The sequence below is a fragment of the Oratosquilla oratoria genome, chromosome 23 (assembly GCF_046742065.1).
Source record: "Oratosquilla oratoria isolate Oo_2021 chromosome 23, ASM4674206v1, whole genome shotgun sequence".
Taxonomy (NCBI): Eukaryota; Metazoa; Arthropoda; class Malacostraca; order Stomatopoda; family Squillidae; genus Oratosquilla; species Oratosquilla oratoria.
In genome coordinates this window covers 60,280,341-60,292,640 of record NC_134799.1, presented here as the reverse complement: position 1 = coordinate 60,292,640, position 12,300 = coordinate 60,280,341, and the positions used below count along the sequence as shown (strand labels likewise).

Genomic DNA, 12,300 nt, shown 5'->3' with positions numbered 1-12,300 from the left:
AGGGAAATGAATAAAGAGGAAAGAGAGGAAGAAAAACAGAAAAGACTTGAAGCTAAGGAAAAAAACGAGAACAGAACAGAGTCAGAAAAAGAGATTCTATTGGAGAATAGTGAATATGAAACTAAGGAAATTCGACATACAAGAGAAAAACAAAAGGGAAACAGAGAACACAATGGAAGTGGCAGAAAACTAAGAGTGTCTTACACAAATATAGATGGATTAATAACAGGATTGAATGAGCTGAATGATTATTTGAAAGAAAAAGAACTGGACATAATGGGAATTGTAGAAACAAAATTAAAAGGTCCATTACCACCCAACAGTGTAGGACATGATGCATATAATTATTGGATTAGAAACAGAGAGACAAAGCAAGGGGGTGGAGTTATGTTCCTGACTAAAAAGGATATAAACGTGAGGTGTGTCACATATGGAAAGAATACAGTAGAGATGATTATGATCGAAGTGGAAGACAGAGATAAGAAGAGCAGAAAGTTTGTGATAAATTATGTGCCTCCGAAAACAGCCTCGTGGGAAGAGAGTGAACATAAAAGTATGTTAGAGGACACAAAGATAACATTAAATAAGATAATGGAAGATGGAGGAAGAATAGTTATGATGGGCGACTTTAATTGCAAAGAAATCTGCTGGGAAGAAATGACAGTAAAGGGTGGAGACGGCTCATGGGGAAACGCTCTACTTGAGATGATTACTGACAATACAATGACACAGTGGATACAGGAGAACACTAGGTATAGAAATGAGGAAGAACCATCGAGACTAGACCTAATAATTACATCTGAACCTAGAATAGTGGACAAGATTGAATATAAAACACCAATAAGTAAAAGTGACCACATATTGATTGAACTGGAACTAAATGAAGAAAAATACATGAAAAGAAATGAACAGTATAGAAAAGGAAGAATGATGTATGAAAAAAACAAACTTTGATAAAATAAGAGAATTCTTTCAAAAAGAATACTGGGAAGAGATATACAAAGAAGAAACAACAGTGGAAGAGAAATGGAATATTTTGACAAAAAATTACAAAAAAGGAGTGGAAAAGTATGTCCCAAGACAAAAACAAGAAAAAGAATATGTAAAATGCTGGTACAATAAAAGTTGTAGGGAGTTAAAAGACAAAAGAGACAAAGCTTGGACCAGATGGAAAAAAGACAAGGCCTGAAAAATGGAAAATATATACTTATAGAAATGAATATGTACAAACGTGCAGAGAGGAAAAGAGAAAATATGAAAGAGATGTCATAGAAAAGTGTAAAGATCAACCAAAACTATTTTACAGATTTGTAAACAACAAATTGAAAAACAAACAAGACTTTGAGAAATTAAGACAAGGAGGAGTTGAATACACAGAGGAAATTGAAATGGCGGAAATTATGAACAAACACTTTAAATCAGTGTTTACAAGGGAGAACATACAACCTGAAGAGATAGAATGGAAAGAGAAAGTCCCTCCCATGAAAGAAATAGAAGTAACAAAGAACGAAATATTGAAATACTTGAGTAATCTTGATGTCAGAAAATCGCATGGACCAGATGAAATAGCAAACTGGATTTTGAAAGAATGCAGGAATGAACTGGCAGACAAAATACATAGCATAATAAACAGTTCCTTGAAAGATGGAAAAGTTCCAGAAGATTGGAAAAAAGCAAATATAGTACCTATATATAAAGGAGGAAATAAAGAAGACCCTACCAACTATAGACCAGTCTCTCTAACAAGTACAATAGCAAAAATTTGTGAAAGAATTATCAAAAGTAGATGGGTAAAATATTTAGAAAAAAACAATGTGTTAAATCCAAGGCAATTTGGATTCAGACAAGGACGATCATGCGTGACCAATTTAATATGTTTCTATTCAAGGCTAATAGATATAATACAAGAAAGAGATGGATGGGCTGATTGTGCATTTCTAGACATAAAAAAAGCTTTTGACAAAGTACCACATAAGAAGTTGCTTAAGAAATTAGAAACTGAAGGAGGAATACAGGGCAAACTGCTTAATTGGATGGAAGACTTTTTGCAAGAAAGGAAAATGAGAGTAGTGATAAGGGACAAACACTCAAAATGGGATGAATAAGCGGTGTTCCGCAAGGAACAGTTCTGGCCCCAATAATGTTTGCTATATATATTAATGATATGAATGAAGAAATTGAAAGCTATATGAGCTTCTTTGCAGATGATGCAAAACTACTGAAAAGACTGAACACGGAAGAAGATTGTGAATCACTACAGAGTGATCTAAATAAAGTTCAGGAATGGAGTATGAAGTGGGAGATGGAGTTAAATACAAAAAAGTGTAGTATAATGGAATTTGGAAAAAGCAAAAACAGAATAACAGGATCATATAAATTGGGAGAAGAAGGAATAAAAAAAAGTAGAAAATGAGAAGGACCTGGGAGTCATTGTTATGAATAATATGTCACCTGAGAAACATATAATTAAGATTTTTGGAGAAACTTATAATTTAATAAGAACAATCAAAGTTGCATTTACATACCTGGATGAAGAAATGGTGAAGAAAATTCTAATCACCCTGATAAGACCAAGATTGTAATATGCAGCAACGATATGGTCACCAAGTACAAAAAAATGTATAAAAAAACTTGAAAGAATACAAAGAGCAATTACAAAATTGGCACCAACACTCTCAAAACTATCATATGAAGAGAGGCTAGCAAAACTTGAACTACAGACACTAGAGCAAAGAAGAGAGAGAGGAGATTTGATAGCTATTTACAGAATCATGAAAGGCATAGAAATTACTGATAGAGAGAATCTGATAAAATGGGATGATAGAAATACAAGAGGACACGGAAAGAAAATAAAAAAAGACAGCTATAGAAAAGATCTGAAAAAGAACAGCTTTTCTCACAGAGGAACAGACAGTTGGAACAAGTTAGATGAGAAAGTGGTGTGTGCAAAAACAATACATGAATTTAAAAATAGTTTAGATAAAATGAGATATGAAGATGGGACACCACGAGTATAGCTCCCCTTCCCGTAAAATACAACTAGGTAAATACATATATATATATATATATATATATATATAGATGTACTTATGTACATAATATACATTTATATAAATGTACATATGCACATATATATATACATATATATATACATATATAAATATACACATATATACATATACATAAATGTACATATATATAAATGTACATGTACATATATGTAAATGTGCATATGTACATATATATACATAAATGTACATATGTACATATATAAACATATATAAATGTACATATATAAACATAAATGTACATATATAAACATAAATGTACATATATACACATATACAATGTACATATACATAAATGTATATGTATACATATATATATATAAATGTACATATGTACATCTATATATATATATGTACATTTATGTGTATTTATGTACCTTTATATATATATGTATATACATGTACATTTATATATATGTACATATATATAAATGTACATTTGTACATATATAGAGGCTCCTCAACTTACGTTTTAGTTACGTTCCGAACGGCCGAACGTAAGTTGAAAATGTACGTAAATTCTATTACCGCATCTTATAAAACACCCCTAAATCATTAATTATACACATAACATTGTAAAATAATAACCATTGAGATGGTGGAGGGGAGGAGGAGGCAAGGCACGTTCAGTCTGTCGTTTGTGTCATGTAAACAATGGACGCAGCGTCATGCGTAAGTATCGTTTGAACTACGGAGAGCGCGCTAAACTAAAAAATTCACTCAATTTTTTTTTTTTTTTTACATTTTTTTTAGTCAGTTCAAACGCAAAATCGAAAAAAACGTAAAACGAATGAACGTAAGTAGAGGAGCGTCTGTATATATATATATATATAAATGTACATATATATATATATATATACATATGTACATATATATACATATATATATAAATGTACATATATACATATATGTAAGCAGAGTAGGAAACACAGGAGTCTTAGTCTTGAGTTTATTCCTGACTAGTTTTGCAGGTATGCATACCTGGGAAATTAGTCAGGAATAAACTCAAGACTAAGACTCCCGTGTTTCCTACTCTGCTTACATCAACCTGTCAGAATGTCTCAGATATATATACGAGGGGTGATCAAAAAGTAATGACAGTGATACCATATATTTTCACGGTACAGAGGTAAATCCAAATAGTGGCCTACATTCCTTCAAAGTACTCCCCTCCTGCCTCTATGCAACTTTCCATCATCTTTCGCCACTTCATGAAGCACTCACGGTACTCAGAAGCCGATATACCTCGTAGCTCTGAATTGACTGCTCGCGCCAGATCTTGGATGCGATGAAACAGCTTCCCTGCGATCGCACCCTTGATCTTTGGAAACAACCAAAAATCACAGGGAGCAAGGTCAGGCGAGTAGGGTGGGTGGGGGAGAAGTGTGATCCCCTGCTGCTCCAGGAACTGCACAGTGAGGCGAGCTTTGTGGGGGGCAGCATTGTCATGGTGCAGCAAAAGGCGCGATCGGCGACGGGTTGGTGCAGTCTTGGCCTGATATTCCAGGACTCGAGGAAGGACGTGATCAGTGTAGTACTGGGCTGTGATAGTACACTGTTGAGGCATTACATCCACACACATTGGTCCTTGTGAATTGAAGATGGTGAAAAGGCGCTTCCTGCTGCGAAATCCTTCCTTCAGAATCTGAGGTCGAGGTTCTTCATCACTCAACCACACCATGTTAGACTACTTGTCTCTGGTGGTGAAGAAAGAAATCCAACACTCATCTCTGGTAGCTACATCTGAGAACCGTTTCGGACCATTTGGCTCGAATTCAGCCAGCCATAGACGACAAATCCGCACCCGTTCGCTCTTCTGCTCTTCCGTAAGCAAATGAGGTATCCATCGAGCACACTTCTTCCTCAGCCCTAAGTGTTCATGCACGATGTCATGTGCGCTCCCATAACTGACACCGAGCTCCAAGGATAAGAATCGAAGAGTAACAGTTGGATCTTCGTCAATGATGGCCCGCGCACGGACCGTCGTTGCTTCGGTCACGGATGTCCGAGGGCGGCCAGGACGATGATCATCTTCTAGTTGCAATTTTCCGGCTGCGAAAGCTCGAATCCAGCGGGAAACAGTTTCCAGTGATGGAGTAGACTCGGGAAAAACTTGCAACAATTCCTCTCTGATCTCCGTTGCTTTTTTTTTCCGAGTTTCCACCTTGTGAAGGTGTAGAATCTGCAGCCTTCTTTCGAAAAATCCATGTTTCCGGTTAGAGAGGCAAACCAACAATGACGCAATCGCACAGCGCAACGATAAAATGTAAGCTAGACAAACAGCGACAAGCTCAAACATGTAACAACAGGCAACACTTGCTGCCCCTTGCTCCCCGCCCCCCCAACACTTATAGTCTCTCAGCTACGAGTCCGACTGTCATTACTTTCTGATCACCCCTGGTATATATATATATATATATATATATATATATATATATATATATATATACAAATGTACATATATACACATAAATGTACACACACACACATATATATATATTATATATATATAAATGTATATATATATATGTAAATGTACACACACACACACACACATATATATATATATATATATATATACAAATGTACATATATATGTATATATATATAAATGTACATATATATATGTACATATATATAAATGTACATATATATATATAAATGTACACACACACACATATATATATATATAAATGTACACATATATATATAAATGTACACATTATATATATATATATAAATGTACACACATACACACACATATATATACATATAAATATATATGTACATATATATATATATATAAATGTACATATATATATAAATGTACACACACACACACACATATATATATATATAAATGTACATATATATTGTATTATATATTTTTACACACACACACACGTCGGTCAAAGTGGCTGCGAAGTTCGGACTCCGGAGTTATCCAATAATTTCGAGGACCACAACGACAAGGAAGTACCTGTGTTGTATTTATAGGAAAGGGGAAAGCTCGTGTAGTGGGAAGGTAATGAAAAAGGAGATGGGGAGGGATTACTGAGGAAAATGGAAGGGAATGGGGAAGGGGAATACTGGGTCCAGGAAGGCATATGCCAAGTCAACAAATGGAGACCGAATTATAATGAAGACAAAGGGATTTGCAAAAATGTAAAAATTAGAAATATAGATAAGAGCAGTGCAATGGAAGGTGAAGATAACTATTTCCGGGGCCCGTTCGTCCCCTTCCTCATTTCCTCAGTAATCCCTCTCTCCTTTTTCTTCACCTTCCCACTACACCACGAGCTTTCCCCTTCCATATTAATATAATAAAGGTACTCCCTCATTGTTGAGATCGATGGAACTTGAAGTTTTCTTGGAGTTCCAAACTTGGTTGTCACTTCGACCGACGTCTGTGTGTGTGTGTGTGTGTGTACAAGTCCTGGAGATGGTGGGGATCACGACAAGAGGCTTCGCTTTTTATTTCCTCATTGTTTCTAGATTAGGTAAGCATCTTGTTCATATCTTCCCAGTTTATAATATACTTCTATTTCTTTTTCGGCATATGTTCTTCCTGTTTTTTTTTTTAATGCGGGAAACTAACAGTACACAGGAGAGGAGCAACGCTCTTTGAATTCTGTTTCCGACTAGTACCTAGCCGCCAAAAATTTACGTGCGGTTCCAACTTAGTTTAAACTTTATGCCCTTAATATCCACTTGTCACATTTGGATCTGTACTCATATATTGTTCCAACGTGGGTTTGTGTGTGGGTGTGCCTGCTTCATCTCTTGTTCTCACTATTGTTGGTGGCAACATTCGACATCTCCAAAGATGAACGGAGGCTGAACTTGTTTCCCTCACTTCACTTAATCCTGTAACTTTGAGGTAGGTACGGAATCCCTCACCCGCAACTCTTGTCGTCGCAAATGTAATGCACTTAGGACCTGAGACAGCCTCAAACTGTGCGCGGACATATGCTCATCAGACACAAGCTCACAACTTTAATGGAAAAAAGTACAAAAGCTCACACTTATTTATATCTTCTTTAAAAAATTACTTAGTATTTTTCATGCAGATAAAGGTAGCTAGTAGCTGGGCGTAGGGCTATGGAGGACTTCGATCCTTGCTGCTGTCGACCACTGCATCACATTGGAGTGAATAATTCCAATTCCTTATTGTGTATTTGTACCGTTTGATGTATACGATATGAAATAAGTAAATAAATAAATAAACAAAAATTGTGATTTTTGTACGTGTAATATAAGAAAAGTAAGTTAACAAGGAAAATATAAAAAAGTGAGTTTGTGACGTTGTTTCCATGGCTTTCGACTTGTGAGCTTACATAGCCTACGTCGTGGAATCGCTCAAACTCCGAAGTCAACCGTCCTTGAAAAAGCACGCCCGTACTCCATCGCACATTTACCCGATTGCAACAATCAGTACAGGAGGTAAGATAACGATATCCTGTTTCTGTGTATCAAACTAGAACCTAACCTCTCAAATTTACTTATTTTCTCCACCTGGAACCGTAACAGGCTTCTATGTACCGTTGGCTGCTATGCACCATCCCAGGTTGCTATGTACCATCCCTGGCTGCTATGTACCACCCATGGCTGCTATGTACCATCCACGGCTGATATGTACCTATGTAACATTATTATTAACATAATAATAATGTTTATTTTTTTGCCACGCAAATAGAGAATAGAGCAAATAGAGCTCTGCTCATTATTTGCTTTGAAAAGGACAACTTAGGAACTCCAGTGGATCTGCTCACTATTTGCTTCGAAACTCCAGTGAACTTGCTCAGTATTTACTTCCTAACTCCAGTGGACTTGCATCCTCAGTTACCCTGTTCATACTACCATGGCATCAGCACTTTTCCTTTGCTCAGGATGCGGATTGTGCGCTAGCCCTAAACAGGAAGCCCTTATGACCTGTGGCGGATGCAGCAAGTGGTGTCACCGCTTATGTGCTATGTACAGAAATATCACAATCTGAGTACCGGAACAGATGATTGAAAGCTGGCGAAGTTTTCATGTGGTGTTGCCCAGACTGTCCTGCCGATGATCCCTTAATGCGTTCCCTGTCGAAGAGCAGTCTGCAACAATCAACGACACACCCAATGGCTTCAACATCACTTCCTATTAATGACATCACGCCAGCCGCAGAAGCATCATTAGATTATGAAGCGTTACCAATAACGACCCTTGCAGACACTCCTGTGACCTCCTACAAAATTGTTTCCGGCGGAACAAGAAAAGGCAGCTCTCTCCCCGCTCGTTCTTTGGGTTTTACGTACACCCATCAGGAAGCGAGAGTCGTCTGCCTCAGTCACATGGATGGATATGCAGGTACCGTGGTAACAAGTGTCAATGCAACAATTTCACTCGGCAGATAATGGCGCTGCCAAACTTACCTCCATCTCATAATTATGGAGCCAGCTTTTCGCCATATCACTAGCCAGCAACTTCCTGATCAGCGACTTCAAGATCTCATTACCTACAATGAAAAAATCTGGATCATGAACGAGATGCATCCTCCACATGCTTGGAGCTCTTATAAGTGCCCTGTTTGGACTAATAACGATGCAGAAAGGTGGCACCCTGCAATTAACGGGGTAGCAAAACCAATTCTATAAACATGTACCTCTTAATTAGTATTCTACATGACGAATCTAGTAGAATTTATACGATTGTAAAATTAGTGAAACAAAAGAAAATGTGTAGGTACCAAAGGAAGCATACTATCCAAAAACAAATTAACCTCGATGACCTATGGTTGGATGAAATACGAGAACAAATCCATAACAACATTAGAATTTCTAAACCGGTGCGCTGAACTGATGGATCATGCTGAGGATTAAGCCTGTAGTAAGTCAATGTACAGTATGCTGAATTTTATTGGTTGACAATTTTTAATCATTGTCAGCGGCGGCGCCAGGAATTTTTAGTTGGGGAGGCTAAGGGGGGGCGGGCTGAGCAAATTTTTTGGGGGGCTAATAGTAATATAATAATACACATATATTATCCTCATTTCAGAAGGGGAGGGGGTTAATGGTTGGGCTAGCACTGATGGCTGACACATCTTTAGCCTTGGCAATTGAAAATTCCACTTAATAAAATTATTTCAATGAGTGTTTTAATTTTTCAATTTGCTCATTTCAGTTGGGGGGGCTAAAGCCCCTCCAAGCCACCCCCCCCTGATCATTGTATGCAGTTTTAATATGTTTATGCTTTTGTGTTATCTTTTAATGTAGATTCGTTACTTTTATATAATGTTTTTATTTTTTTCTTGCAATAAATATTTTATCTGGTATCTGGTAAATAGCAGCCTTGTTTGGTACATACAAGCCAAAGCAGTGGTACATAGGAGCCGGTACATAGCAGCCCAACAATCATACAATGGTACACATAAGCCCAAGCAGTGGTACATTGGAGCCGGTACATAGCTAGCATTCCTAGGAACTTTACCGTTTCTACTTATTACACAAATTAACGCACCTGTGCAGAAAGTTGCACTTCCCAACACCCTCCTTAACACGTTTCGTCCTTAAGAGAGACCCCCCCCCTCGCCACAAACTGCGATGGCATATAATTTTTAAAAAGTAGGCTATCTCCGTTAATTAACGTTCTCGTGAAAAACATTGCGGCGGCTACCGACTTGCGTCATGCCGCCTGGTCAGTCTGAATATCTCTTTGGATGCACCTTATTATCCTGGACTGTATTAATTACCCTTCTACATAGAAAAAAAGTACTGCCATCACTTCCCGCCACACCTATTTCGGATGAAATACGTTTATTCTTGACTTTTTGGGTCGGATCCGTGAACATCCTTCTCCATGTTCACGTAGAAGTTTCCGTAAAATGTCATGGTGTGAAAGAGTAAACATAAAAATAATAATAATCATATAGATCTACGGTGTGACGATAATCTTTTAATCAGTTTAACTTACATGTAATAAAGATCTGTTTAAATTCACTTAACTTACCGTTATCAGTCCCCAGCTCAGCCGCACACTCATTCCACATCATTCTTAATGCATCTCTGTTTCTATGTTTTGGATTCCTTTTGTCATAAATGGCGCTCTGTCGTTGGACTGCTAACACCAATTTTTCGTCATCCATGCTCGCCCTGTGCTTTCGGTAAAAAAAATCTGTGAACCCAGAATGCGTCGTAATACGGCAGATTTTGTCTTCGGAATAGATATTGTTCGTTCAGAATCGAGTACTCGTAGACATCATAATTCCGTCCTCTTCCAGCAGAATCAGGCGGAAAAACTACGTCGCATTACGTGCGAGTCTGGCATCAGTGAAAATACGTCCCGTGTTCGATTTGTTTTGTTTTTCACATTCAATTTGTTTCACTTCTTTCCACAAAATAATAACAAAGCCTAAAGGTTATTCCAAATATATATACATATAATTATATGTGTAGTAAACAGTGAAAGATTGATTTCGTATTCTTAATGATAATCTCCCAAGTTCACAAATTCTACTTGAAATTTACTAGTTGACAACTCCAGTATGAATTTGGCGGTGTCGTCTGTTTGTTTATAAACTGAATCTCCCAGCGGGAACTAACGCACCGATGAAGTTGAGTTTTAAAAAATAAAAATAATAATTCATTTTGAGCGGAGACAAGCCTCCAGTCCTCAAAGAATGCCGAGTGACTTGGTTGGTTCGTAGGTATGTCATAAGAACATAAGAATGAAGGAGACTTGCAATTGACCCTAACTAGCTCTAAGGCCTATTGCCGCTAAGAGTAAGACCTACTTAAACCAGACACTGAGACAGTTCCATGTCCAGTACCACCTGTCATCCCTGTCCATAATGTTACCTAACATTTTCTTAAACCAACCGATATTTTCAGCGCTCACTACATGGTTACAAAGTCTTTCACATGTAGAGCACTACTATTGGTAAACCAGTTCTTGCCTATTTCCATAAAACTAAATTTGTCACTAGTCCTCAAAATATGTTGACTGTATAAAGCATAGTAACATTGATACCCTGTACTATTATGTTACACATATGTGATAGTTCCACATGTGTAATGGCTCATCCCATACATGTTTTTGGCCAAGTATATAATATATACTGAGAACTTTTTCCCCCTTGTTAGGGAGGTAGCCAAGTCAGAGGCATGTACCTATTCCCACCCATTTCACTCCCACCATCCCCTCCACCTGTCCCATCTCGGTCCTCATGGATGATGGGTCATCCCTGCATATATATATACATATATATATATATATTATATATATGTATATATATATATATATACATATATATATACACACACACACATATATATATATATATATATATATACACACATATATATACATACACATATATGTGGTAAATCTTTAAAGTGCACACCTATGCAATATAGCAATGGAAAATTAAATAATCTTGTATGATACACCAATGTAACATACATTATTCTTGGCATAAATTAATAATAGAAAAGGTTGCTAAAAGCTATAAACAAAGAAACAGCCATTTTGGTTGCTTAAGATACCATCTTTGTTTTTGTAAAGGAAGAGGCCAAAGCAATTAAAGTAGGATAAATTTGTCTATTCTAAACTAACCTACCTAATGTAACCTACCCTACCACCCTAATCAACCAACCAACCTACCTACCTATCTAACCTATAAATAGTAATGCGGTACCTGTAATTCTAGAGGTTGTCAGGGTCATCATTGTTGTCTCTGACCTCTGAATCTATCAAAGCAAAGATGTTGTCTAAAGGCATCAAAGCGTTTGTTTTTGTATAGGTTTTAGCAATGTTTTCTGATATTGATTTCCACCAAGAAAAATATTTAGTTAAATTCTTAGAAGTGCACACCTATGCACTATAGCAATAGAAAATTATTAATTTTATCAATTATAATACATCAATGTAATATATGATTTTCTTGGCAGAAATCAATAACAAAAAAGTTGCTGAAAGCTATTTACTAACAAACATAGCTGTAGCAGTTGAATGATACACCATGTTTGTTTTGATAGATACAGAGTTCAAAGAAATGAAAGGATTATAAATTTGTCTATTCTAACCTAACCTACATAATGTAACTAACCTACATAACCTAACCTAGTACTTCAAATTCTAAAGATCATCTGGGTCATTGTCATTGTCACTGATGCCGATGGTGTGATTATTATTGTAACTTGTGCAATTAACAGATGATGGCAGAACAGTGCTTTTTAATGGGACCTGGAGTTTG

General features: G+C 36.8%; 1 protein-coding gene across 2 annotated transcripts in view; it reads right to left on the bottom strand.

Annotated features, from left to right (window-relative positions):
• LOC143037697 (uncharacterized) overlaps positions 1-10,458 on the bottom strand; it is a 16,747-nt gene extending 6,289 nt beyond the window's left edge. The window contains exons 1-2 of one of the 2 annotated variants that reach the window (XM_076206236.1): positions 10,056-10,458; positions 8,483-8,565 (exon numbers count right to left, since the gene is read on the bottom strand). In XM_076206236.1, the coding sequence (XP_076062351.1) occupies positions 8,483-8,565; positions 10,056-10,191 (219 nt within the window). In that variant the 5' untranslated portion in view covers positions 10,192-10,458. The remainder of the gene's footprint in view (positions 1-8,482; positions 8,566-10,055) is intronic. The other variant, XM_076206235.1, reaches the window with a different exon arrangement.
• Between the last annotated feature and the right edge of the window lie 1,842 nt (positions 10,459-12,300).